Consider the following 23,940-nt stretch of genomic DNA (forward strand, 5'->3'; position numbering starts at 1 on the left):
TTTTTTTCCTGTCTTAAAATGGGATGCAATGCTGTTGGAATTCCCAGAAATCCAACACCAGCAGGCCATGCTTTGTTAAGCTCTTAATTGTTTTCTTGCCTGTAATTTCTGCCAAGATCCAAACCATGGAGGGAAGGACAGACAGCAAAGCCACAGGTTTGATCCCTGGGGATTTCCCTCTCACCTTCCCATTCCCAATGGAGCTCCAAAGGGTTTTTCACTGGAATTAGCGTAAGAGCCGTGGTGGGAAAAGGCCTTTATTTTAATTTTTTTGCTTAGTCTGAAGCTCAGTGTGGGTTAGAGCCACGTTTCCTGTGGGAACAGGGGTTAGAGAGTGCAGGTGGCAACCTGGAGCTGGGATCAACCCCTGGAGCTGGGATCAGCCTGGAGCTGGGATCAACCTGGAGCCAGCCTCCACATCCCAGGGAATTTGGCCAGAATGGAAAGAGTTGGAATGTGGCCACAGAGATGAAGCTTGGAATTGCCAAAGCAAAGAGTGTCTGTCATGGGTTGTCCCATGTCACCCTTTTGGTGGCACTCCAGACTTTGTTCTAGTGCTACCAAGGAGCTCCAGGGCTGGCAGGGCCACCAGGCTGGACACAGGAGTGGCAGGGCCACCAAAGAAGGCACAAGGGTGGCAGGGCCACCAAGATAAGGCACAGGGCTGGCAGGGCCACCAAGCTGGGCACAGGACTGTCACTTCCAGGGGATGCAGGGACAGCTCTGCCTTCCCCATCCCTGTGTTCCCAGCTTCCCTACTGGGACCCCAGGGTGCTCTCCCAAGTTCCTGCAGGTTCCTTGGGTTAGCACCCGGCAGAGGAAAGTCTAAATTAGAGCCATTAATTCCTAACGAGGCACCTGGGCTTCCCAAAAAAGAGCGGAGCAGGAGCTGGGGATGAGCAGGGACCCGCTCAGAGGCTGCCCTGGCGCAGCTCCAGGAAGAGCTGGTGCAGCCTTTCCGTCACGGCCACCTGGGAGTGGGAACAAGAGGGGTCAGGCAGCAGCTCCGTGGTGGCTTTGCTCAGGCCACCAAATCCACCAAATCCAGTGGCATTCCCAGGTGTGTGCTGGTGGGATGTGGGAAGTGCTGGACATACCGGGTAGGGCTGTGGCTCGTGGAGCCGGCGGTGAGCGGGGCTGAGCAGGCTGAGGGACACCTGGGCGTGGGTCCTCACCTCAGGCAGGCTGGGCAGGGGTTCACACACCTGCAGGGATGGAGATCCATGTGGGAAGATCCGCGTGGGAAGCCACCACACAGCACCAAACCCAAGGAGCCACCGGGTTGGCACCAGAGTTGTTGGCACATCTCAGAAGCCACCATTGCCCTTGATCCATCCTCCAGCGTGGAAGAGGAGACCTCCCAGGAGATGGGACCACCCCTGACCTGGCCATCCCTGAAGTAGGTGCGATGGAGGGGCTCCACGGTGGTGGGAATGACCTTGGTGGTCTCCTCAAGCCGCCCCAGGACACGGATCCCCAGCTCCTGCCCCGCGCTGGGTGACGGCTCCTCTTCCAGGGCCATGAGGTCCATGAAGGGGTGACCTGCCAGGAGGACATCAGGGAGAGAGTTATGGAGCAGGAGATTCCCCCAGGACTCTGGGAAGGGTCTCCAGACTCACCAGCAGCGTCATAGAGTCGATAGATTGTCTTCATCCCCGGGATTGTCATCTTCTCCTCATCCTCCGTCAGCTTCAGGCACGGGGAGCCATTGACCTCCACCAGCTGTGGGAGAAGGGAAGGGAACCTGTGACCCCTCTGGGGAGGCAACTGATGCAAATCAGCTGAAAAAAGACAAAAAACCCTAAAACCAACCCAAAGTTGGGCATTCTGCCTCCTGCCCGTGGAGAACTTGGGGCTTCTGGTGGGCAAAGAATTGGCCATGACCACTGGCACCCAGAACTTCCCCATGTCCTGGGCTGATCCCACAGCATGGGCAGCAGGAGAGGGGGGAATTCTGGCCCTCTGCCCTGCTCAGGGGAGACCCCACCTGCAGAGCTGCTCCAGCCCTGGGGTCCAACATCAGGAGGATGTGGAGATGCTGGAGCAGATCCAGAGGGGGCCACAGAGATGCTCCAAGGGATGGAGCTGCTCTGCTCTGAAGCCAGGCTGGGAGAGATGGAAATGTCCAGCCTGGAGAAGGCTCCAGGGAGACCTCAGAGCCCCTTCCAGTGCCTGAAGGGGCTCCAGGAGAGCTGGAGAGGGACTTGGGACAAGGGATGGAGAGACAGGACACAGGGAATGGCTTCCCACTGCCAGAGGGCAGGGCTGGATAGGATACTGAGAAGGAATTCCACTCTGTGAGGGTGGTGAGGGGCTGGAATGGAATTCCCAGAGAAGCTGTGACTGCCCCATCCCTGAAAGTGTCCAAGTCCAGGTTGGATGGAGCTTGGAGAAACCTAGGATAGTGGAAGGGGTCCCTCCTCATGGTGGTGGAGGACCTTCCAAAATCCCTTCCAAGGCAAATTCTTTTGTGACTCTGTGACTCCACTGGGGCTGGATGGCCATGGAGCAGGTGTGGACCACCTGGAAGTGGCTCAGTGAGGACTGGGATATTTGGGATTTAGGCTGCCACCTTTACCTTGTAAACACAGCCCAGCGATGGCTGCAGGGGACACGTCACCAGGTTGGTCCCGATGCCAATCATGTCGATCTCGCTCCCCTGAGGCAGCAGAGAAGACAGAGACCATCAACATCCCAGCCCTGCCAGCACCAGGGACTGCCCAGGTGATATCCCAGCCCTGCCAGCACCAGGGATGGCCCAGGTGACATCCCAGTACCACCCAGGTGACATCCCAGCCGTGCCAGCAGGTTCCTCACCTCCCTCCTGAACTCCTCCAGGCTCTGCTCGCTGATGTCGTTGCTGACAGCGATGGGGATGGTCCCAAACCAGGGCACCTGGAAGCTGCAAGGAGCAGGATTTGGGAGAATCCATGGACCCAGAGCCATGAGGGCTCCCAAATCCTGGCAGGATGAGGGGCTGGGTGCAGGTGAGGATGACAGGGATCAGTGACATCCATCCCAGGGCTGGCATAGGACTCACTGAGCTCCGCAGGCTTGGAACACTCCCCGGATTTCCTTGGATTGCTGGGCCAGGTCCCCACTGTCCAGGCGCACTCCGATGGCCTGGTATCCCAGCTGGTGCAGTGCCAAGGCCACGGCACAGAAATTGGGCAAACCACTCCTGGAATGGGCAGGGAAAGCTTTAATGACAAGTGGAAAACAGATCCAGGGTGGATCCAGCATTATTTCCAAGCCCTGCACGAGCCAACATTCCTTCTTTAGGCCACCAACAAGGAGGGACAACATCCAACCCCTGTGCCATGGTGGCAAAGTCCTGGTGCCCTCACCTCCTGACACAATAGGTGTCCAGTAATCCCTGGAAGTCACAGGGGAAGGTGACAGCGTAGGACACGAAGGCGGCCAGCTCGCCCTGGTTGGCCTTGCTGGGAGGAGTCTGGAGCAGGTCACAAACCCGCTGCAGCCAGGACACAGCCAGGCCTGCCAGATCCACGGGATCTCCTCCAGCCCGAGGTGGCAGCTCCTGCCAGGGGAACATGGGATTTGTACAGCCATGGCATCATCCAAGGTGCCAGAAGTGTGGGAACACGGGATTTGCACAGCCAGTGGCATTATCCAAGGTGCCAGGAGTGTGGGAACGTGAGATTTGTACAGCCCTGGCATCATCCAAGGTGCCAGGAGTGTGGGAACAGGTGGAGTATTCCATTCTCCATCCATCCCACTCAAATCCCTGCCTGCATTGCCATCCCCATCCCACCCCTATCTCATCCCACATCCCATTCCTACCCCTATCCACATCCTCATCCCCATCTTCATCTCTATCCTACTTTACCCCAATTCCCACCACATCCCTATCCCATCTCCATTTCATCTCCTCCCATCCCCAACTCCGTACAAACCCCATCCCCATCCCACTTCCCTCTGCCCATCCCTATCCCCATCCCAATCACACCCACACCCCACCTTCATCCACATCCCATCCCCAACCCCACTCAATCCCAACCCATTCCCATCTCCATTCCTATCCCCCTCTACATCCCCAACCCCATGAGATCCCTATCCCATCCCTATCCCCTCACCTGCACTCCCAACCTTATCCTCATCCCACACCCATCCAATATTCATCTCCATTCCCATTCCCAATTCCCATTCCATCCCATCCCATCCCAGGCCCTGCTCACCCGTGGCTGCACCTCCTCCAGGCACCTGAAGGACATGATGAAGGAGTGGGCGATGGTGCCGCGCACGGGAATTCCGTAGAGTTTTCCCGCCAGGATGTTGCTGGTGCAGTCGAAGCCTGCGAGGAGGGACAGGGGGGACACCCAGGTGATGGCAGGGCCGTGGTGGCACCGGGCACCGTGGGGTGGGACTCACCCCCAATGTAGGAATATTTGGATGCTGAGAGGGCTCCATCCGGCCCCTGCGCGCGGCGGAGCCCCATCTCTATGAGCTTCATGTCCGGGCCGGCGAGGAGACGGAATCTGGCAGCGTTGGTGGCCACCAGGCTGGAGGACAAAGGGGACAGGTCACACAGAGCCAGCACAGCCAAAGGGAAGGGGCTCCAGGACTCTCCCTGCTTGGACGAGGCAGGGATCACCATGGGATTCAGTGGACAGGGATGTGGTGGGGTTGACCAAGGGGACCTTGGGGACAGGGAGATCCTAAAGGTGACCTGTGGGGGAGCAGGACATCTCTCAGGAGAACCTGAGGGACAGGGAGACCCTTCAGGGGACCACAGGGTGGGCTGGACATGGGAAGCCCTCAGGAAAACTTAGGGGGACACTGGGACATCCTCCAGTAGTTAAATTCAACTGGTGTAATTCCAGCAGTTAAATCCCAGTAGGGGACTTGTAGGGTCATGGTACCCTCAGGACTGGGGTGTCCCTCTAGATTGGGGGGTGCTGCACTCCCTTCTCTGCCCCCATCCACCTTCCAGGGGCTTTGGGATCATCCCCATCACAAAATACCTGGCGTAGTTGATCAGGCACAGCAAGGTGGTCTCCAGCAGTTGCACCACCAGGAGCGGCCCCTTCACCTGCAGGAATGGCACCTGTGGGAACAGCAGTGACATCCCAGTCCCCCTGGAGCAGGGAGGAGCTGGGAAAGGCAGGAATGGGAGTTCAGGGGATCCCAGAGTCAAGGAAAAGGGAAGGCCTGGGCCTGGGAGGGGTGGGATGGTCAGGAAAGGGGTTGCAGGGGGATACCGGTGAAGGAAAAGGGGGTGCAAGGGAATTCCAATGCCAGGGAAGGGGGTGCAGGGGGATCCTATTGCCCAGGAATGAGGGTCCAGATTGTCCCTGTGCCCAGGAAAGGGGTTCCAGGGGTTCCCAGTGTGAAGGAAAAGGGGGTCACAGTGTCACAGACATATGTTATGAAAAATCCTTTTGCCAGGATCTTTTCTCCTGAGAAGCTGGGAAGCTTCGGCTTCTCCACGTTTTGCTGCTTTGGAATGTGATTTGGAGAATTGTTTCACCAGCGTGTGAAATTGTTTTTACTTGATGTCCAATGACAGCCACCTGTGTCAAGGCTGTGAGTAGTCACAGGATTTTATTATCATTCCTTTCTTTTCCAGCTTTCTGTTGGATCCTTTCTCTCTCTTCATTTTAGTATAGTTTTAGCATAGCATTTTAATATAATATCATAATACAACAAATCAGCCTTCTGAAACATGGAGTCAAGATTTTCATCTCTTCCCTCATCCTGGGACCCTCGAACACAACCACAGTCACAGGGTGGGGACATGAGGATGGCCAAGATTGGGGGTGCCAGAAGTCCATGGTGCTGAGGAAAGGGGGTGTGGGGGTGCTGTGAGGTGGGAAGGTGGGAATGGGGGTCCAGGTGCTCCCAGGGTCAGGGAAAAAAGGGGGACACTGAGAAAAGCAGCATTGAGTTCCAGGGGATCCCAGGTTCAAGGAAAAGGGGAGATCCGGGAGCTGGGAGAGATGGAACGGTCAGGAAAGAAGATGGAGGAGGGTCCCACCCTGGCGAAGACGACGGAGCCCTCGGGAATGGCGGTGACGGTCACCTCGGAGGCGTCCAGGGTGGCCAGGTAGTCAAAGAAGGCGTCGTCGATGGTGCTGGGCAGGACAGAGCGCAGGTACGCGACGTCTGCGGGGACAGCGCGGTGACACCAGGGACAAGGGACACAGGGGAAGGTGGGGGGGACTCCGAGCCTCCCCTGGACAGGTGAGTGACAGCAGGAGGGTGATAGCACCCCCAGCATGGAGTGTGACAGGGTGGGGTGGCTCAAATCCCCTCTGAGGGACATCTCTGGAGGGTGTCCCAGTGTCTCCCCAAGTTTCCCTGAGGGTTCTTTGTGTCCACTTCTGCCCTGCGTCCCCTGAAGGGTCTCCCTGTCCCCTAAGTTCCTCTGAGAGATGTTCCTGTCCCTTTATGAGTTGTCCTGATCCTCTGCAGTCCCCCAGGGGGGTTCCCCTGTCCCCCAAGTCCCCTCAAATGCTGTCCCTCTCCCCCACCGCAGGTTCCCAGTCCCGCAGGTCCCTCTGAGAGATGTCCCTGTCCCCATCAAGTCCTCTTGAGGGATTCCCGTCCTCCCCAAGTCCCCATCCCCAGATCACTCTGAGAAATGTCTCTGCCCGCCTTAAGTCCCCCTGGATGCTGTCCCATCCCTTACAAGTCTCCCTGAGTTGCTCCCCCATCCTCCTCCGGGGGGAATTTCCCTCCTTCCCCCGCGTCCCTCCCACCGCTCCCCGCTATCCCTTTCTCATCCTCTGCCCTTTCCCCTCCTATCCCCTGGAGTTATTCCAAAATCTCCCTGGGAAGGTTCCCTTCTCCCTCTCCCTCCACCGCTCCCCACAACGCTTCTCCCGTCCCTTCCTCATCCTCCCTCCTGTCCCCACTGTCCCCTTGAGTTGTTCCGCCTCCCTCCCCCTTAACTCTCTCCCGTCCCTTCTTCATCCTCTCCTCTGTCCCGCCCTGCCCGCTGGAGTTGCTCCCTATCCCTCAAAATCCCACTGGGACTGTCCCCTCGCCCACCGCTCCTCTCTACAACCCCGTCTCTTTCCCCCCGTGTCCCCGTCTTGTCCCCCGCTGTCACCACGCACCGGCAGCGGAGAAGCGGAAGGCTCGGAGCCCCCGCAGCCCCTCGGCCAGGCCGGCGCCGAGCGCGAAGGAGCCGCGGAAGGGAGGGCGGCGGAAGAAGAGCTCGGCGGCGGCCGGGGCGCGGTGTCGCCCGGCCCGCCAGTGCCCGTAGGCCATGGACACCTGGTACAGGTCCGCCAGCGGCGCCATGGCGGGGCGGGGACAAGGGGACAGGGGTGGGGACACGGGGAGGAGCGGGGAAATAGGAGGGATACGGAAGGGCGGGGTGGGGGCACGCGGGGATGGCGACACGGGGACGGGAGGCAGCGGGGATGGCAGGACAAGGGGGACACGGGACAGGGCTGGTGACACGGGGCAGCAGGGATGGCAGCACAAGGGGACGCGGGACAGGGTTGGCGACACGGAGACGCGGAGCAGCAGGGATGGCAGCACAAGGGGGACACAGGACAGGGCTGGTGACACGGGGCAGCGGGGATGGAAGCACAAGGGAGACACGGGGATGGCAGCACAAAGGGGACACAGGACAAGGCTGGCGACACGGGGACGCGGGGCAGCGGGGATGGCAGCACAAGGGGGACATGGGACAGGGTTGGTGACACAGCTGGACACGCAGGGTGGCAGTGCACAGTGGACACCGGGATAGCAGTAGAGGGAGGATACAGGGACAGTGGGACACGGGGGACAACGGGACAGGGCAGCAGGGATGGCAGCACACAGGGGACACTGGGATGGTGACAGAGGCAGGACACTGGCCACAGGTGATGGCAGCACAGGGAGGAAATGGTACAGGGATGGTGGTCCATGGGGGACTCAGAAATGGGACACAAAAGACACACGTGGCATCACCTGGACCGGCAGGGACTCAGGATGGCAGCACAGGGGACAAGGGGCACTGCTAGCAGTGCTCTGGGGGTGGCAGGACCCTGCGAGGGACACGTGTCACATATCAAGTGACTGGACCCACCAGGACAAGGGACAGGCTTGCAGCACAGTCCCATGGAGCTTCCCGTGGCCCTTGGACTCTGGCACTGGGACAGACCTCGTGTTCCCAAAGTCAGGAATGTCACCTGTCCCCTCACAGCACAGTCCAATGGAGCTTCCAGTGTCCCTTGGTGGCCCCAGACCTTGGACTCTGGCACTGGGATGGACAAAGTCAGGAATGTTACCTGTCCCCATGCCAGGCCACGCTCAGTAATGTCACCTGTGCTCTCCCCAGGCCACACTCAGCTAAAGTGACCTGGGCAGGGAGTCAGTGGGAAAAGAGGGATGAAATCCATCCCAAACCAGCAATTCCTGGATGCTTTATGGTTATTCATCCTGGTTTTTTGTAGGGAGAGACTGGGGTCTCTAAACCTTGGGAAAGATGACTGGAAACACCCTGAGACCTTCATCCCAACCCCAAAATTCAGGTCCGTGTCTTGAGATCTTTCCTTCCATGAAGGATGGGGAAATCATGGAATGATTTAGGTTGGAAGAGACCTTAAATATCTCTCATTCCAATCCCCTTCCACTAGCCCAGGTTGCTCCAATATCCCAAAATCTCCCATCAAATCCCCCTGGAGAAGCTGCACCTGAGGGAAAAACCCAAGACCCAACATGCACTCCCAATGTTCATCTTTATTAATTCCAGGTTCAGATGAGGGGGGATACAGTTTTCCCTTCTAAATCTTGTTAAAAGCAGCAATATCCACGCTCTGCACCTGGAAGGGGACAAAAGCTGGAGTCATCCAGGTGTTCCCAGGAAAAACACACCTGAGTTAACCCCCTCCCACGGGTTCCAGGCCCTTCCCACATCCCATTCCAACACTTACATAGTCCTCAAACTTGGTGATCTCCTCCTCCAGGATGTCTGTCCCGACTTTCTCGTCCTCCACCACGCACTGGATTTGGAGTTTCTTGATGCCATATCCGACTGGGACCAGTTTGGAGGCTCCCCACACCAACCCATCCATGTGGATGGACCGGACACACTCCTCCATCTTGGCCATGTCAGTCTCGTCATCCCACTGGAAAAGTGGGAATTGGGAGGTTTTAGGGTTTTCCTGGAGATCATCAGCAGCTCCAAGAGGTATCCAAGTGACATCTCTGGGAATGTCACAACTGATCCAAAGTGCCCTTTCTTGGCTGGAAAAGGCTCCAGAAGACCTCAGAGCCCCTTTCCAGTGCCTCAAGGAGATCCAAGAAAGCTGGAGAGGGACTTTGGACAAGGATGGAGTGACAGGACAAGGGGCAATGGTTTTAAACTGGAATGGGGTAAGATTAGATGGGATATTGGGAAGAAATTCCTCCCTGGGAGGGTGGTGAGGCCCTGGAATGGAATTCCCATAGAAGCTTTGGCTGTCCCATCCCTGGAACTGTCCAAGGCCAGGTTGGAGCAACCTGGGATAGTGGAAAGTGTCCCTGCCTATGGAATGAGATGGGATTTAAGGTCCCATCCATCCAAACCCATTCCAGGCTTCCACGACAACAAATCCCACCTGGCTCCCAGCCCTTGTCTGGAATTCCACAGGTGCCACCACCACCCACATGGACGAGAGAGAGGATTCCCAGCCCCACTCCCAGAGCTCCCAAATCCCAAAGGCCACTCACTGGCTTCACATCCAGCAGGATAGAAGACTTGGCGATGAGTCCCGGCTTCTTGGCCTTTTTCTCCGCGTACTGCCGGAGCCGCTCTTCCCGGACTTTGGCAGCTTCCTGGTCTTCCTCCTCATCATCGCTCCCAAAAAGGTCAATGTCATCATCCTCATCATCCTCAGCAGCAGCTGGCTCGGCTTTCTTGGCCGGAAGCTCCACTTTTTTGGAGGGAACGCTGAACGGTTCCACTTTCTTCACCAGATCCAGGGTTTTTTAAGAGGAAAAAGAGGGAAAAAATTAACCTGGAGTTGGAGCAGAGCAGTCAAAAAAAGCTCAGGAATGGGAATCTCCACTGCTCAGGAAACGCTGTGGGATTTATGGATGTAACAGAACAGGACGTTTGTCCACATGGATCTTTAGTTATAATTCCTAGAGAAAAATTCCAGCATTTTTCCAAGGCTCACCTGGGTTGGAGGAACAGATGAGGGCTGGTGAGAAGTTGAGGATTTCTCCAGAGCGTTCAGGCGGCTTTCCAGCTTGAAAATGGCCATCTGGAGGTCTGCAACAACTGGGAAAAGGAGGGAAAAATAGGAAAAATGACCTTCAATTCCCAGCTGCATGTCAGGTCTCCAGCTAGGATAAGGAATTCTCCACTCACCACTGCGGAGGTTCTGGTTTTCCACTTCCAGGTGGGAAATTCGGGACAGGAGCTCATTTTGGTCACCAGCAGCTCCAGAGGAGGTTGTGCTTGCACTCTGCAAGAAGGAAAACAGGGATGAAGTTGAGTTGTTTCCCCTCCTCCTGAAAAATCCATGAAGCAAAGCAGAGTCGTGTCTTCAGGGAGAGAGGAAGTTCAGGAGCTGAACTAAAACCAAGGATATTTTCTCTAAATTAGGATAGAAACTAATGGAGCAGCTCTATAAAATGAAGCATGGACTAAATCCCGAGGAATTTCAGCTGGCACCAAGGACCAAAGGATAAAATCACTTTTCCCACTCTCAGATCCCAAAATGCCGCTAAAGCCACATAAAATTTATATAAAATTTCACACAAAGCCCCTTAAAACTCTTGGGAGTCCCTTGGTCTCCTCTCCCAACCCACTGAGGGACAGGAATGACCTGCCTAAGGTAACACTGGGAAAACTGGAAAGATCCCAGGAGTTCTACACTCCTACCTTCCCCAGCCCAGCTTTTAATTCCTAACAATATCAATCTGCTTTAACACATCCTGAGGGAATAATTATTCCAACTCTAGTTTCAATGGATTTTTGACAGCAAAAAAAAGAGCCTTTTTTTTTTTAATGCTAAGGAGGTTCCTTATCCATCAATTCCAGGCAACAAAGGGAAAGAAAATAACAGGATTTGCCCTTGAATTGACATTTCTAAGTGAAGAGAGAATAATTTATTCTCTTTTATTCCAGTGTGGAATCTCAGCAGTCATGTAAGATGGAAAGAGGGAAACGCAGGGATAAGATGAAGAATACAAGGCACAAGGAAAGGTCTGAATCATGGAATGGTTTAGGTTGGGATTTTAAGGATCATCCAGACAATGTTCCACTATCCCAAGCTGTTCCAAGCCCTGTCCAATCTGGCCTTGGACACTTCGAGGGATGAGGCTGGGAAATCCAAAAGGGCCGGGAAAAAATTCCATCTGAGCTGTGGATTCGGGCTCAGGAAGGTGAGTGCAGATCCCTGGACACAGAGCTGGGATGAGATCCCATTATCCAGGTTTATCCCAGTGCCTAAGGACAAACCCTGAGGAAGGAGAACTTGCTCCATCCTCGTCCCACCAAATCCTCTCCCGTTTTTCCACAGGCTCCATCCATGCACGGCTCACTTACGGCGGAGCGTCCCGACTGTTTCTTGGGACGGGCACAAGGAGCTTCCTTGCTCTGAGCAGGGGTCTTCTGCTGCAGGGTGGGAAAAAGTTTGGGAAGATGGGAAAAGGTTTCGCAATTCCAGAGTGAACTCAAGCGCAGGGAAGAGCCGCATGCAAGGGGAAGTTATGGAGCGGTGGGAAACAGCCTTGCACTGCAAACATTCCCCCAGGAATTCTGGGATCTTCTCCAGGAACATCTTGGTGTCTGCAGGGAGCTCGTGCAATGCTGTGGGCTCATCACACCGTGCCAGCCCTGATGCTCCAAGGATGGAAATCATGGAATTACAGAGGTGGGAAAATCCCTCTGAGCTCATCGGGTCCAACAGTTCCCCCAAGGCCACCACTGAGCGCATCCCTAAGTGCCACATCCATAGGGATGTTAAATCCCTCCAGGAATGGGGACTCCACCTCTGGGCCAGGGCTGGACAGCCCTTTCCAAGAGGAATTTTCCTAATATTCCAGCTAAATTTCCCCTCTGGTGGTTTCCTCTCATCCTGTCATTCCCTGGGAGTAGATCCTGATTCCTACTTGGGAATCCTGTCAGGGATTTGTGGAAGTGAGAAGGTCCCCCCTGAACCTCATTTTTTTTCCAGGCTGAGCCCTCCCAGCTCCCACAGCTGCTCCTGGTGCTCCAGAGCCTTCCCAATCCATTCCCTTCCCTGGAAACATTCCAGCCCCTCAATGTCCTTTTTGTCACAAGTGCCCAAAACTGATCCCAGGATTTGAGGTGCCCAGTAGTGCCAGCACAGGGAGAGGAGATTTCTCTTCCCTGTTAATAATAATTCCTCAAAAAAAAAATTAGAAAGAGGGAAAAGCATGGGAAGAACAAGGGATACCTGTCCCAAGGTGAAGCAATCAAGATATCTTAATTGGAACCCATAAGACAATTCAAGAGGCACAACCATGTCCCAGATCCTCAAAAATTATGGGAAAATTGCCTTTATGAGACTGTGAGATCTTCCCTGAGGAGAGGATGCTCCCAGCTTTGGGAATGTGGACACCATACCTCCATTACAGCACACAAAAACCACTTCCTCTTCCAACTTCCAGCTCCACACAAGCATCCCTGAATTTTATCAGGGATAAGAATTCAAAATTCCAAAGGTGGGGAGTTCCACATCATCACTTCCCTCCCTTCCTCTGCACTCTTGTAGAAAACCCTCAAATCCTTTATTTTTAATCCATGATTTTTGTGCTGAACCCACCTCAAAGCTGCAGCCTATCTCAAATATTCTGGACAGCTGAAGTGCTTGGGAAAGCTGGAATTGTGCATAAACTTAATTATCCAAACAAATCAAATCCCTGGGAATTATGAAGGGTACAAAACAGGACGTTGGCAGAACAACTTGGTACATAAACATGTTATTCCCTGAAGTTTGAATCCCTAAAATACATTTTAAGTATCAGAGACAATAAATTTTTTTCTCATGTTCAGGTGGAATTTCCTGTTCTACTTCCTGCTTTTCCTCCTAATCGAGGAACTCTAGACTCTCATCATATTCCACGTGCTCATTCCTACATTTTATGACACAAACCCAGCCTGAAATTCCCAGCAAAAAGGCATTCAACTCCCATTTTCCCATCTTTTCACACCCAGCTTTTCTCTTGCCACATCCTAAGAGCCCTCACAATAACTCTGGAGAAAGGAAAGAGAAAAAATCCTGGGATTTTTGCTCTTCCCACTTTTCCCTGGATCACACAGTGTAAATTTGGGGTTTGGGAATGCAAGGAAGAAGTTTAGGAATGCTCTGAAGTCCAGCCTGGTTATCCAACATTAATGATGATCCTTGAGGGATATTCCAACTATTTCTCAGCCATGTGGAAGATCCAACCCCTTTCCCAGGAACATAAAATATTCAGCAACTTTTTACATCCAGCACTAATCCCCAAAAACGTCTCCAAACAATTTATATCCCAAAATTCCTATCCTGGCTTGGGGCTGTTGCTTTACCAATTCCCTGTTACAGCACCTGGATAATCCAAACTTCTGGGATTCTCTCCCAAAAAAGCTCTTTAACAGGAGTCAGGAAAGAAATTCCACATCTTTGGCAAAACACTCTGGAAGATGAGGATGAGCAACACTTCCAGGTGATTTGGGTTTAGATTCCCTGCCCCTTGCCCAATTCCAAAAGTTCTTCCCAAAGAAACTTTTTACCTTGTTTGGGATGGGGGCCTCCTTTAGCCTTTTTTTTTTTTTACATAAAATGAGCCAGTTCTGGAAAATTTTTCCTTAAGCTGTTGACTGAAATCCTGATTCCTTATATTCATCCCAAATGTCTGGCTCCTTTCTGCTGATATAAGGAGGAATATGGAATATTCCCCTCAGAAAAGGGGGAATTCCTTGTTATTGCCTGATATTGGGCTGATCAAAGATAGAAACTGAGGATGCTTGGGAATTATGAGGCCAAGTAATGGATGAATTCCTTTGGGAGTCCCACTGCAGAAGCAGGAAATCAAGACACCTGGACTGTATCCCATGGATTTTCCTTTCCCATAAATCCACTCATCAGTATTTTAATTTCCTTTTACAAAAAATAATTTTTTTTTTTTACGGTCTTGTCTGCACTCAGCACAAAAACACCTCCACAAAGTACATTCCTGAGCTCCTCCAGGATGCTCCAGCCTCGGAGCTTGTAGCCAAGCTGAATTCCCTGGATGCAGCAGATGGAAAACACAACTTTTTTGGGTTTTTTTTTTTTTTTTTTTTTTGCACATCCCCTAAACTGGAAGCAAAACAGGGAAGAGAAGGTGGCAGCCCAGTGTATCCCAAAAAAGAGCCACACGCTCAGCGAGTTGGAACCTGTTAGTAAAGACCCATGGGAACATCCCACCAGAAAAAAAAAAAAAACAAAAAAAGAGCCACACGCTCAGCGAGTTGGAACCTGTTAGTTAAGACCCATGGGAACATCCCACCAGGAAAAAAACAACCAAAAAAAAAAAAAAAAAAACCAAAAAAAAAAAAAAAAAAGGGAAGGAAAAGCCCAATTCAGGGAATTCTTTTAACCCAAATCCAGTTTTGGCAGCGCTGCGGGCGAGCAGCGCGTGGGGACGGGGCGGAGCTGGTGGCACACGGCGCTGCACACCTTGGTCTTCTCCTCTAGCTTCCAACCAAGAAGCCAAACGATCTATGGGATTAGAATTCCATAAAAAGAAAAAATGGGATGCAGGCAGCCAGCTGGTGAGAGCTTGGGTACTCACTCCGGCCAGCGATTTCTGGATATTCTCCCTGGCTCTGGCAATGTCGCGGAGGATCGTGCTGGCTCCGTTCTCCTGCAAACAGCGCAGAAAGAACCAAGAGTTTCTTTTTTAAAAAAAAATATTGAAACATGGGGGGAAAAAAATTCATCAGGGAAGTTAAAAAAATAAAAAACAATGAAAGGAAGGAGGAGCGAGGGAATTGGGAAAATTGGGAATTGTCCTTTCCATGATTCAGTGATTTTTGCGGTAAGGATTGGGGTTAAATTGGGCAGTCCCTGGTCACGTGTCCAGAAGGATCATCCAGTCAAAGAGCTTTTAAATTCCCTATAATTGCCCTGAAAAGTTTGGGATGCTGCCAGAAGGTTGGAGTGACTCCAGAACTCCTTAAAAACCCAGCCTCCAGCAGGATTTTTCCATATTATTACCTGAGATCAGGCAGGAAGTGACAACCCTGACTCTGCTCCAGCCAGAGAGGTGGGACCTAGACCACCAGGAATTTTTTCCCTGTGCTCCTGCTGCCATGCTTTAGCCTGGATTTCAAGATTCCCTCCCTGGAAATTCCATCATCTGCTCACTCCTTGCCTTTCCCAGACTGCAACCTGCTCCCATCAGCAAGATCCGAGATGTGAAATTTCCCACAAACCCCCAAATCCTGAGTTAAACAGAAAATAAAGGACAAACAGCCTGGACACATCCAAGTGGGCTCCACTTCCTACTACTTCCAAGGAAGTTTTAAGACTATTTTTCCATGGGGGAAGTGCCTGATAAATTCCTCCAAACATCTTTCAAACCACCTCTCCTCCCAGGCCAAACTCCTTCACTGGAAGCTCCTGATGTGCCTTGAAATAGCTGAACTGTTCCAAGAGGTTTTCACTCCAAAACCTACTTCCAGCACTCATCCAGAGCTCCCAGTTTTTTTCCATTCCCAGTCTCCCAGGTGCTGTGCCAGCACCTAAGCCAGGATGGACCGCAGGAATAGCTGGAATGTGCCTAAAAGTTAGAATTTCAGCAAAAAGCTTCCCCATAAACACTTGGAAAGAGGCACTGAACACTCAGCATTCCAAAGGCACAAGCAGTTAGGAGCAGGAAGAGGTTAGGAAAGCTCTGAACCTTGGAACAGGAATAATTTTGGGATAATATTGAAGCTGGAAATATTGCAGCTCAGCGGGATCATGCTTCCCCCTCCACCTTCCCCTTCCCAACTCACCGGTATCACAAACAGAATCTTCCACTGGAACACCTGGAATATTTCCAGGAGTGCAAAGAGAGGGATAAAAAAATTCCCCCCAAAAATCTTTGCAGCTGTTGTTCCTCTGTTCAAACTTTAGGTTTGCATTGCCTTGGAATATCCCAAAGGACTGCTCCAAAATGGAAGCAAAGCAGCATTTTCCCTGGATGAAGGGGGACAGGGACGCTCTTTGCTAATAAAATTGGGGATTTGGGGATTTCCAGCTCAAACTCTGCCCCCACAGATCCCAGCAAAATTAAGAATATCTTCTAGATGCTGGGACTGATTCACCTATTAGAAGGACAACTGATCTCCCAGTTCCTTGGGATCAAATCCCTTCAGATTCCACAGAAAACAATGGGAAAAAAACCCCCCGAATGGGTCTTAAACAGCTTAGAGAGCTCCAGGAAGACTTGGGGAAAAAAACAGCACTGAGAGTGGAAATCCCACAAAAATCCAGGTGGATCATGTCCTTTGACTTACTCTGGAATTCCTGGGATTGGGAATTACCTGCTGGCGGGAGGGGCCACCCATGGGGCCGTTCATCTGCTCGTAGAACCTTCGCTCGGCGTCGTCGTATTTGAACTTCTCGAACCAGATCTTGTCGTGCAGGAAGTAATCCACAGCCATTTTCCTGGGAAAAGGAGGGGGGAAAATATCCACAAAAATTGAATTCCCGCAAGGATTGAAGGTTAACAGCTCGTCAGGAGCGGTTTCTGTGCCTGCAGCTCAGCTTGGCTGCGGATTTAAGTATCCAGGATCCTCTTAAAAAAGCAGGACAGATTAATCACCCACCTGCCTGACCTGGGTGTGGAGTGGGGATGGGATGAATCAGCTGATCCAGACTTTATTCCACAAAAAAAAAAAAAAAAACAAACCAGGATTTCCTAGTTCATGCTAAAGAAAGTGTCTTGTGTAGGACAATAAAAAGGGAATTGAAATAATGGAATGGGTTGGGTTGGAAAAGACCATAAAAATAATTTAGTTCCAACCCCCTGCCATGGGACACCTTCCACTATCCCAGGTTGCTCCAAGCCTCATCCAATTTTTCCCTGGATACTTCAAAGGATGGGGCATCCACAAGATCACTGGGAAATCTTTATTAAAAATCAGCAATACTTGGAGGGGACAGGCCTGGCACTACAGGGAAAAACAGCAAAAAACACCCCAAATCCTGCTGGGAAACAGGGAATTTTTATGGAGCAACTTCCAAAGGTGGGTTAAATTCTTAATTTGAAGGGAAACAGAGCCCTTAAAAAAAGAGGGAAAGAGGAAGTGCCCTGAATTTCAGCAAGGGACAGGGACAGAGCCAGCAGAAGTTTGAGGAGGTGGAGAGCAGCACAAGAAAACCACAACCGGAGCAGGCTCCACAAAGCCTCTCCTCATCATCCCAAATCCCACAGTTTCCCAAAAAACACTTCCAGGGTAGCCACAGATTATTTTCCTGAAATCAAATCCTTCCTTATCTCATCTACCCACTCGGATGAGACCAAAGGCTACCAACACAGGAGCTGCAGCAAAACCACTTTCCACACCCAAATCTCCAAGACCTGCTGGAATTCCAACCAGGATCATTCGCAGAAAATTCCAAATGCAGACAAATTTATCCCACTTTTTTACAGAGACACGTAGATGTTCCCAAATATCCAGCTATGACCAACTAAATAGGAAATTATCCCAAAGAGGACCAGGTGAAAGGTATTTGACCCCTAAATCCCTTGACACAAAGATCCTAAAAGCTGTCCAACAAATCCCAACAAAATTCATGGATCAGAAGTGTCAGAAATAAGGACGGATGCTCCAAGAGTCTTTTTTTCCAGGAATATCCGTCTCTACCTCAGCCTTTGGAGAAGATGCAAGGGCATTCCAAAAATTAACAGACTGGATATAAATTCCCTCAAAAAAACAAACTACAGCACATGCTCCCACCAGAGTGATTCCCTAAATTGTATTCCAGTCACTTCCAAACCTTCTTCAAGCTGGATCCTGGTTATGATGCTGATTTTTATATGGAATGAGAGGATGGAGCTGAATCCATGCAAAAAGGGGGATAATGAGCTCACTTCCCAGCCCTGCCTTTAAACATTCAACCTCTAGCTCCACACAAACATAGCCTTTATCCACCAGAATTCCTCAGGAAAAGGGAATTCCTGGAAGGATTTTCCCCCCTGCTCCCTGCCCACCGGGATCATCTCCAAGTCCACCCAGTCTTCTCCACATGCAAATTCCTTCCGGCTCAATCCCGACCTGGTTGGCTTTTTTTTTTTTTTTCGTATGGGTGTTACCCCCAAAGAAACTTCTCCTACTTCGTTTCCGGAGCGGGAATGCTCGGAGCAGCTGGATGGGAGGGATTTCCTGCAGCAGATTCCTGGATCCCTGTTTTCTCTGCTGCTCTGGCCGCTTCCAGGGCAAAATATCTGGATTCTGCCCTGTCGTAGGTCACCTTATTCAGCCACACGGATTCACTGTCCTTGTGCAGGAAAAAGCAGGTGGGATTTTCCTTGGGAATATCAGGGAGCTCAGGGTTGGTGGAGGTGATTCCAGTTTCCTTCCCAGGGTTGTGGTTCTTGGATGCTTCCAGACAGCCATGTTGGGTTTCATCCAACATCTTCTCATAAAAATTCTTCTCAGCATCATCGTAGAGAGGCTTTTCCAGCCACACCTCGGATGCCAGAACTTCCCAGTTGGAAATCTGCGGCTTCCCATTGACCGTCTGCTGGTCGGAGCTGGGCAAACTGGGAACAGAGGCCACAGGAGAGTTGGGAATGCCAGGAGCCAAGCCTGGCGTGGCAGGAGTGGGCAAGGCCGTGCCATAGCCCTCATCCGGCGTTCCCAGCCTGGAATTCGCCCACACAGATGGGATGGCCAGGACGTTGGGAGGAAGGAAAAATTGGGATTTCTCCATGAACGCCCTCTCGGCCTTATCGAAGTCAAACTTGTTGATCCAAACCCCTTGGACAACGTGGTGACAGGCGGCCAGGCTTCCGTGGGAACACGCCGGGAGCATCCTCACCTTGGGAATATCTTGGCTGGATTTCGACCTGGCCATGGCAGGAGATTCCTGAGCCATTTTTCCAGTCTCAGTTGATTCCCAACTCTGGGAACCTGCTAATTTTATCCTGTAGGCGCTCTCGGCGCGGTCATACAAGGGCTTGTCAAACCACACGTGCTCCGCCGACATTCCCGCCAGGATCGCCTCCAGCTTGGAATCCTGAGCTTTGGGTTTCGGGGAGCGCTTCCTTTTCCGCTGCTTTTTGCCATTCCTGGGTTTTTTCGGGTCCCCCTTGAACTCCCCCTCGATGGAATCCTCGTGGCAGATCCCGTTGACGGCCTCGGGCTCCGGCGCTTCCCGCTCCAGCGCTTCCCGCTCGGCTTCGTCGTTCCGGTGTTTTTCCAGCCAAACTTTGTCCACGGAGCAGGGATTTTTCCGTGTCCTCATCTTCCCAAAAATAAATGGGCAGCATGGAGAGATAATAACAATAAATGTAGTGGCAGCAGAGCAAAGCAAGGGCATGCAGGAGATGTTTTTATCCATTAATATTCCCGGGAAAAAGCGCAAATATTCCATTTATTTCTCCCTTTTGGGATAAGTTTGAATTCCAAGGAATTCAACACCTCCTAAAATATTCCTGCCAAGAATTCCCCTCACTATTTGAAATTTTAAGGCAGGAAAAAAACCCACAGGATTTTGTTCAAATCCTTGGGAATAACAGGATATTATTCCAAGTTAGTGGATTAGTCATTAATTGTTTGTTACTTATTCCCAATTAGGCAAAATTTTGGGAAAACTGGCTCCAATTTTTGAGTTTTTGGAGGTTTACTCTTGATTGCGTTTTCATACTAAAAGGCAGCTGCTGAAAAACTAGGATTGAATTTTGGGATATAATCCAAGTTATTGGCAAATTAAACTTGTCCAGGAGTTGGAAATCTTGTGATTAATTCAATAATTAATTAATAAAAATTGACCTGTGGCAGACTGCCAAATAAAATTCCCAGCCAGATGAAATATCCTCAAAAGTTTATAATTCCACTAATTCCTGGGAGATTTTGGAAGCCTCAAGTCCAAGGCTTAACTTTAAAATTCAATTTAATTTTCAATTGTCATTTAATTTAAATTAATGGACTTGAATTTAAAATTTAACATAAAATTTACACATAAAGGCTTTCTTCAGGTCTTCAATATTTCCATTTAAACTTATATAATAATAAATTAAAGTTTTGCCTTTAAACATTTAAATTGGTAAGAGTTTAAGATATTAATTAGATTCCAATTAGACAAATTATTAGAAATGGAAAAAAGGAGATTTTTCTTTTTTTTCCCCTGGAGTTGGGAAACTTTCATGCAGCTAAAAATGCTTAAAAATTGAGATTTCAATTCTGAATTTAAATAAAAAAATAAAAATTAAAACCCATTTTGAATTTTTGAATTTATTTTATGTTTTTGTGTTTTATTTTGTAGAGCAATAAATTTTTGTTAGGACCTTTACAGAGAAATAAATTTATTATAGTAAATAATGAGTACAAACAATAAAAAAGTTATAGGATTTTGCATTAAAGATTCCTACCATTTCTTTCTTTTTAAACTAAATTTAAAATTTGCACTTTGTAAAAATTAAGTTCAAAAACTAATTTTGTTTTTAAAAATTTTTAAATGATTTTGCTCCAGTTCTTAAGCAGCTCCAAGCCCTGGAATTACAGCCCTCATGGATGAGGTGAATTACGGAATTGGAGTTCCATAATGAGGAACTCCCAGGAGATTCCCTCCCATTGACAGAGCTGAAATTAATTTTAAAAAACTCTTTAAAATTAATTATTTCCAAGAAAATTCTGCAGGAATTTATCTAATAAATATCCCACTGTTGCTGACATTGCTGGATTTTCCAGAATTCCCAAAAAAACCAAACAATTAGAAGGTACTTACTTTTTTTGCTCCTATGACAGCATTAAAAAAAAAAAAAACACAGGATAAATTTAGAGAAGAATTCCAGGTTTTATGGATGCAACAGCTCCTCATCCAAATCATTAATAATTAATGGATTAATTAATTAACATATTAAGTTTGGAGCTGATGAACTTTCCAGAACTCCATGAAGTTTGTGAACAACACCACAGAAAATGAGTTTATTTTCATTTTAATAACAAGGAAAAGAACATTATTGTGATGTTTTCCAAAAGGATTTTCCCATCCCAGCAGCCTGAGAATTCCCAACCTGCCATCCCAGTCCTGGCATGTGTTGATGGAATTCAGGATCCCAATTTTTGGGTGATTCCAAACATTCCTGTAGCACCTTTTTGCTTCCATGAACAGCCAAACCTTATGTTCAGTCCTGAAAAACCCCAAATTTCCAAGGAAATATAGCTTCTAAGCAAGGAAGAATTGGGGGGAAAAAAACCCAGTAATTTCTCTTCTGTGTCCATCAGTTTTCCTGGAAGAACCTGGGAAAAAGGAATTTTAATCACACAAACCATCAACTTTCAACATTTTCCACTGAAAATTGCCATTTTCACCTCCACAACACAAAGTTTTAGGATAAAAACCACGCTTGGCGTTGGGAATGTTCTCCACTGGGGAAAAGTCACAGCCCAGAAATTCAGGATGAGTTCAAGAACCATCAAAGGGAAATCAAATTGAAACACTAACAGTTGTACCTAATATTTTGTTCATTTAAAAGTAGATTTTCTGCTGGTTTCATTCCCTAAAATTGGCTCTTCCCTAAGTCAGACCCTTGTCATCACCTTTGCTACGAGACAAAGCTCCATATTCCAGGAAAACACCACAATTCCCATCCCTGATCACCTAAAAACCACAACTTTCTGCTCCAAGCTGAAAATTCCTAACGAGACAATCACGGATATGGGAAATCAGCAGAAGGGAAAGACTTGGAAAGTGTCACCATCAGGAGAAATAGGGAAAAAAAAAAAAAAGAGTTGGGAACGAGCAGCTCAGGTGAGGAAAAATCCTACCTGAAGGTCAGGGAGAAATGGGACACATCTGGAAAAAGAAAGAATTACAGCAAAACAGCTCAGCAAAAGGGAATTCCTCATCCCTAAGGATTGTGATTATCGGGATCCCAATCAATCCCAAATCATCGGTGACCTGCATGCGACAGAACAAATCCATCCGGGATTTCTGGGAACGCCGATGCGGCAGCCTCAGCAAGTTTAGTCAGGGATGTAATCCTTCAAAAACCCCATGGAGCACAACAGCAGGTTCTGCCTGTTCCCAAAATAGTTTGGAAATGGATCCCTGAGCATTGAGATTAAAAAAAAAAAAAAAAGAGAGGACAAATCCCACCGAGGTGACGGAAATGTGGGAACAGCAGCACGAGGAAAGAGGGACAGGTGAGATAAGCAGAGCCCAGGTGCACCTGGAGTTGATTTTCCAGGTTTCCCAGCTCCAGGATAAGTTTGGAAAGGCAGCCAAAGGGGGTTGGGATATGGGATGGATCGGCTGCTCCGTGCCAGGATACGGCAGCAGCTCCGGTTTCCCTTTGCAGCAAGTGACTGGACAAAAAAAAAATCCCAGGAATGGGGGGAGGAGCAGATCCTTGAGGCACCTGGAGCAGCTGGGAAAGTGTGGGATCCCTAAATTCTCTTCCTCACCAGGGCAGGAATAACACTGATCCCTTTCCCCCTCACCCCCAATCCAGACTTGAAGAGGTAAGGCTTTATTACACCAGGAATATTCCCAAAAAACCAAGGAATATGTCCCCAAAAATCTGCGGAAATCCACAAAGATTTAGGGAGACCCCCCACCCACCCCTTACCTGTAACAGAGAGCTCCTAAATCCTGGGAAAGGAAAAGGACCACAAGGACATGGAGAATCCTAAAATCCCCCCTTCCCTGTGCCTGGCAAGGGGAAAGGGATCTCCCAGATAATGAGGGGATCTCCCACATCCTCTTTTTTGGGATGTGAGGGGAGGAAATACCCCACAGGGAATGCAGAGGGGGCTTCCACATGCCCCTTTCCCAAACTTTTAAGGGAAAAGGAACCTAAAACATTGGGAGTGGGGAGTGACACCACGATATTCCCTGGGATTTTAAGTGGAGAAAGTAATCCCAAGAAACAAGGGCACCCCCAAATCCTTTCCTTCAGGACTCTTACGGACTCCCCTCTGCAGACCTACTAAGGGAAAAGGGACCGAAAACATGAGGAAAGGGGGGGGAGGGGGGGGTCACCCCAGTATTCCATAGGATTCTAGGCATGGAAAAATTATCCCAAAAGCCTAGAGCACCCCAAATCTTTCCCCTCAGGTCTATGAGGGAATGGAATGGACCCTAAAGACAATGGGAGAACACCCACCCCCCCCCCAAACTCCCTTTTCTGAGGCTTTTACAGGGCGAAAGACCCCCACATCCAAAGAAGGATCCTCAAAACTCCCCTCTTCCCATCACTGTGAGGGAAGGAACCCCATTCCCTGTGAGCAGACCCCCAAATCCCTCTTTCCGCAGGAAAAGTGCCCTCAAGAGAACAAAAGGGGTGACCACAACCTCCTTCTTAGGGATTCTAAGGCGATAAAGGAACCCTACACACCCTAAAGGGTCCCCGAGCCTCTTCCCCACAATTATCATGAGGGGGCTCCCCCACCTCCCGCCCTAGAGGGATAAAGGACGCCCCGAAGACCCCCGGGACTCCCACTGCCGAGGTTCAGGGAGGGGGATAAAGGACCTTTACTGGGAGTACAAAGCTTCCTAGGGGCTGGAAACCAGGACTCACCGGCAGCTTTGACCCCTTAAGGCCCCTCCGCTCCCTTTGGCCGCCGCCGGGATAGAGAGGGGCGGCGTGCGCCGCGCGGAGGGTTATGGGGGCGGCGCGTACCACACGTGGCGAGCGAGGGGGTGGCGAAGGGAGTGCGATGCGGGGAGACAGTGTGTCACAAGCACAGCGCGGGGTCTGTACCCCCCCACAGTAAAAGAGACATGTGGAACAGCACGGGAGGGTGGGAGCGGGATGCGCGAACCGCCCCTCTGTAACTATTAG

General features: G+C 50.3%; 2 protein-coding genes across 18 annotated transcripts; both read right to left on the bottom strand.

Annotated features, from left to right (window-relative positions):
• Positions 1-241: 241 nt before the first annotated feature.
• NAPRT (nicotinate phosphoribosyltransferase) lies at positions 242-7,280 on the bottom strand. Of its 2 annotated transcripts, none has more exons than XM_041459562.1 (13): positions 7,083-7,280; positions 6,044-6,126; positions 4,986-5,068; positions 4,393-4,523; positions 4,200-4,315; positions 3,348-3,541; positions 3,041-3,181; positions 2,818-2,902; positions 2,579-2,659; positions 1,620-1,722; positions 1,385-1,542; positions 1,098-1,205; positions 242-971 (listed from the first exon to the last, which is right to left on the bottom strand). In XM_041459562.1, the coding sequence occupies exons 1-13, from the start codon at positions 7,267-7,269 to the stop codon at positions 912-914; spliced, it is 1,530 nt and encodes a 509-aa protein (XP_041315496.1). In that variant the 5' UTR covers positions 7,270-7,280; the 3' UTR covers positions 242-911. The 2 variants fall into 2 exon arrangements, with proteins under 2 accessions (XP_041315496.1, XP_041315495.1); XM_041459561.1 differs by having other exon boundaries at positions 5,999-6,126.
• A 1,397-nt stretch (positions 7,281-8,677) lies between these two features.
• EEF1D (eukaryotic translation elongation factor 1 delta) lies at positions 8,678-23,775 on the bottom strand. 16 transcript variants are annotated; one of them, XM_041459531.1, is made up of 9 exons: positions 23,677-23,775; positions 16,469-16,592; positions 14,731-14,802; positions 11,495-11,560; positions 10,313-10,409; positions 10,119-10,222; positions 9,670-9,906; positions 8,892-9,086; positions 8,678-8,780 (listed from the first exon to the last, which is right to left on the bottom strand). In XM_041459531.1, exons 2-9 carry the CDS (start codon positions 16,586-16,588, stop codon positions 8,742-8,744), a joined length of 930 nt encoding a protein of 309 aa, XP_041315465.1. In that variant the 5' UTR covers positions 16,589-16,592; positions 23,677-23,775; the 3' UTR covers positions 8,678-8,741. The 16 variants fall into 16 exon arrangements, 8 of the variants coding, with proteins under 8 accessions (XP_041315465.1, XP_041315463.1, XP_041315464.1 ...); XM_041459529.1 differs by having other exon boundaries at positions 11,495-11,563; XM_041459530.1 differs by lacking the exon at positions 23,677-23,775 and adding an exon at positions 16,754-16,802 and having other exon boundaries at positions 11,495-11,563.
• Positions 23,776-23,940: the final 165 nt, after the last annotated feature.

Source organism: Pyrgilauda ruficollis, unplaced genomic scaffold (assembly GCF_017590135.1).
Source record: "Pyrgilauda ruficollis isolate IOZ18807 unplaced genomic scaffold, ASM1759013v1 scaffold138, whole genome shotgun sequence".
Lineage (NCBI taxonomy): Eukaryota > Metazoa > Chordata > Aves > Passeriformes > Passeridae > Pyrgilauda > Pyrgilauda ruficollis.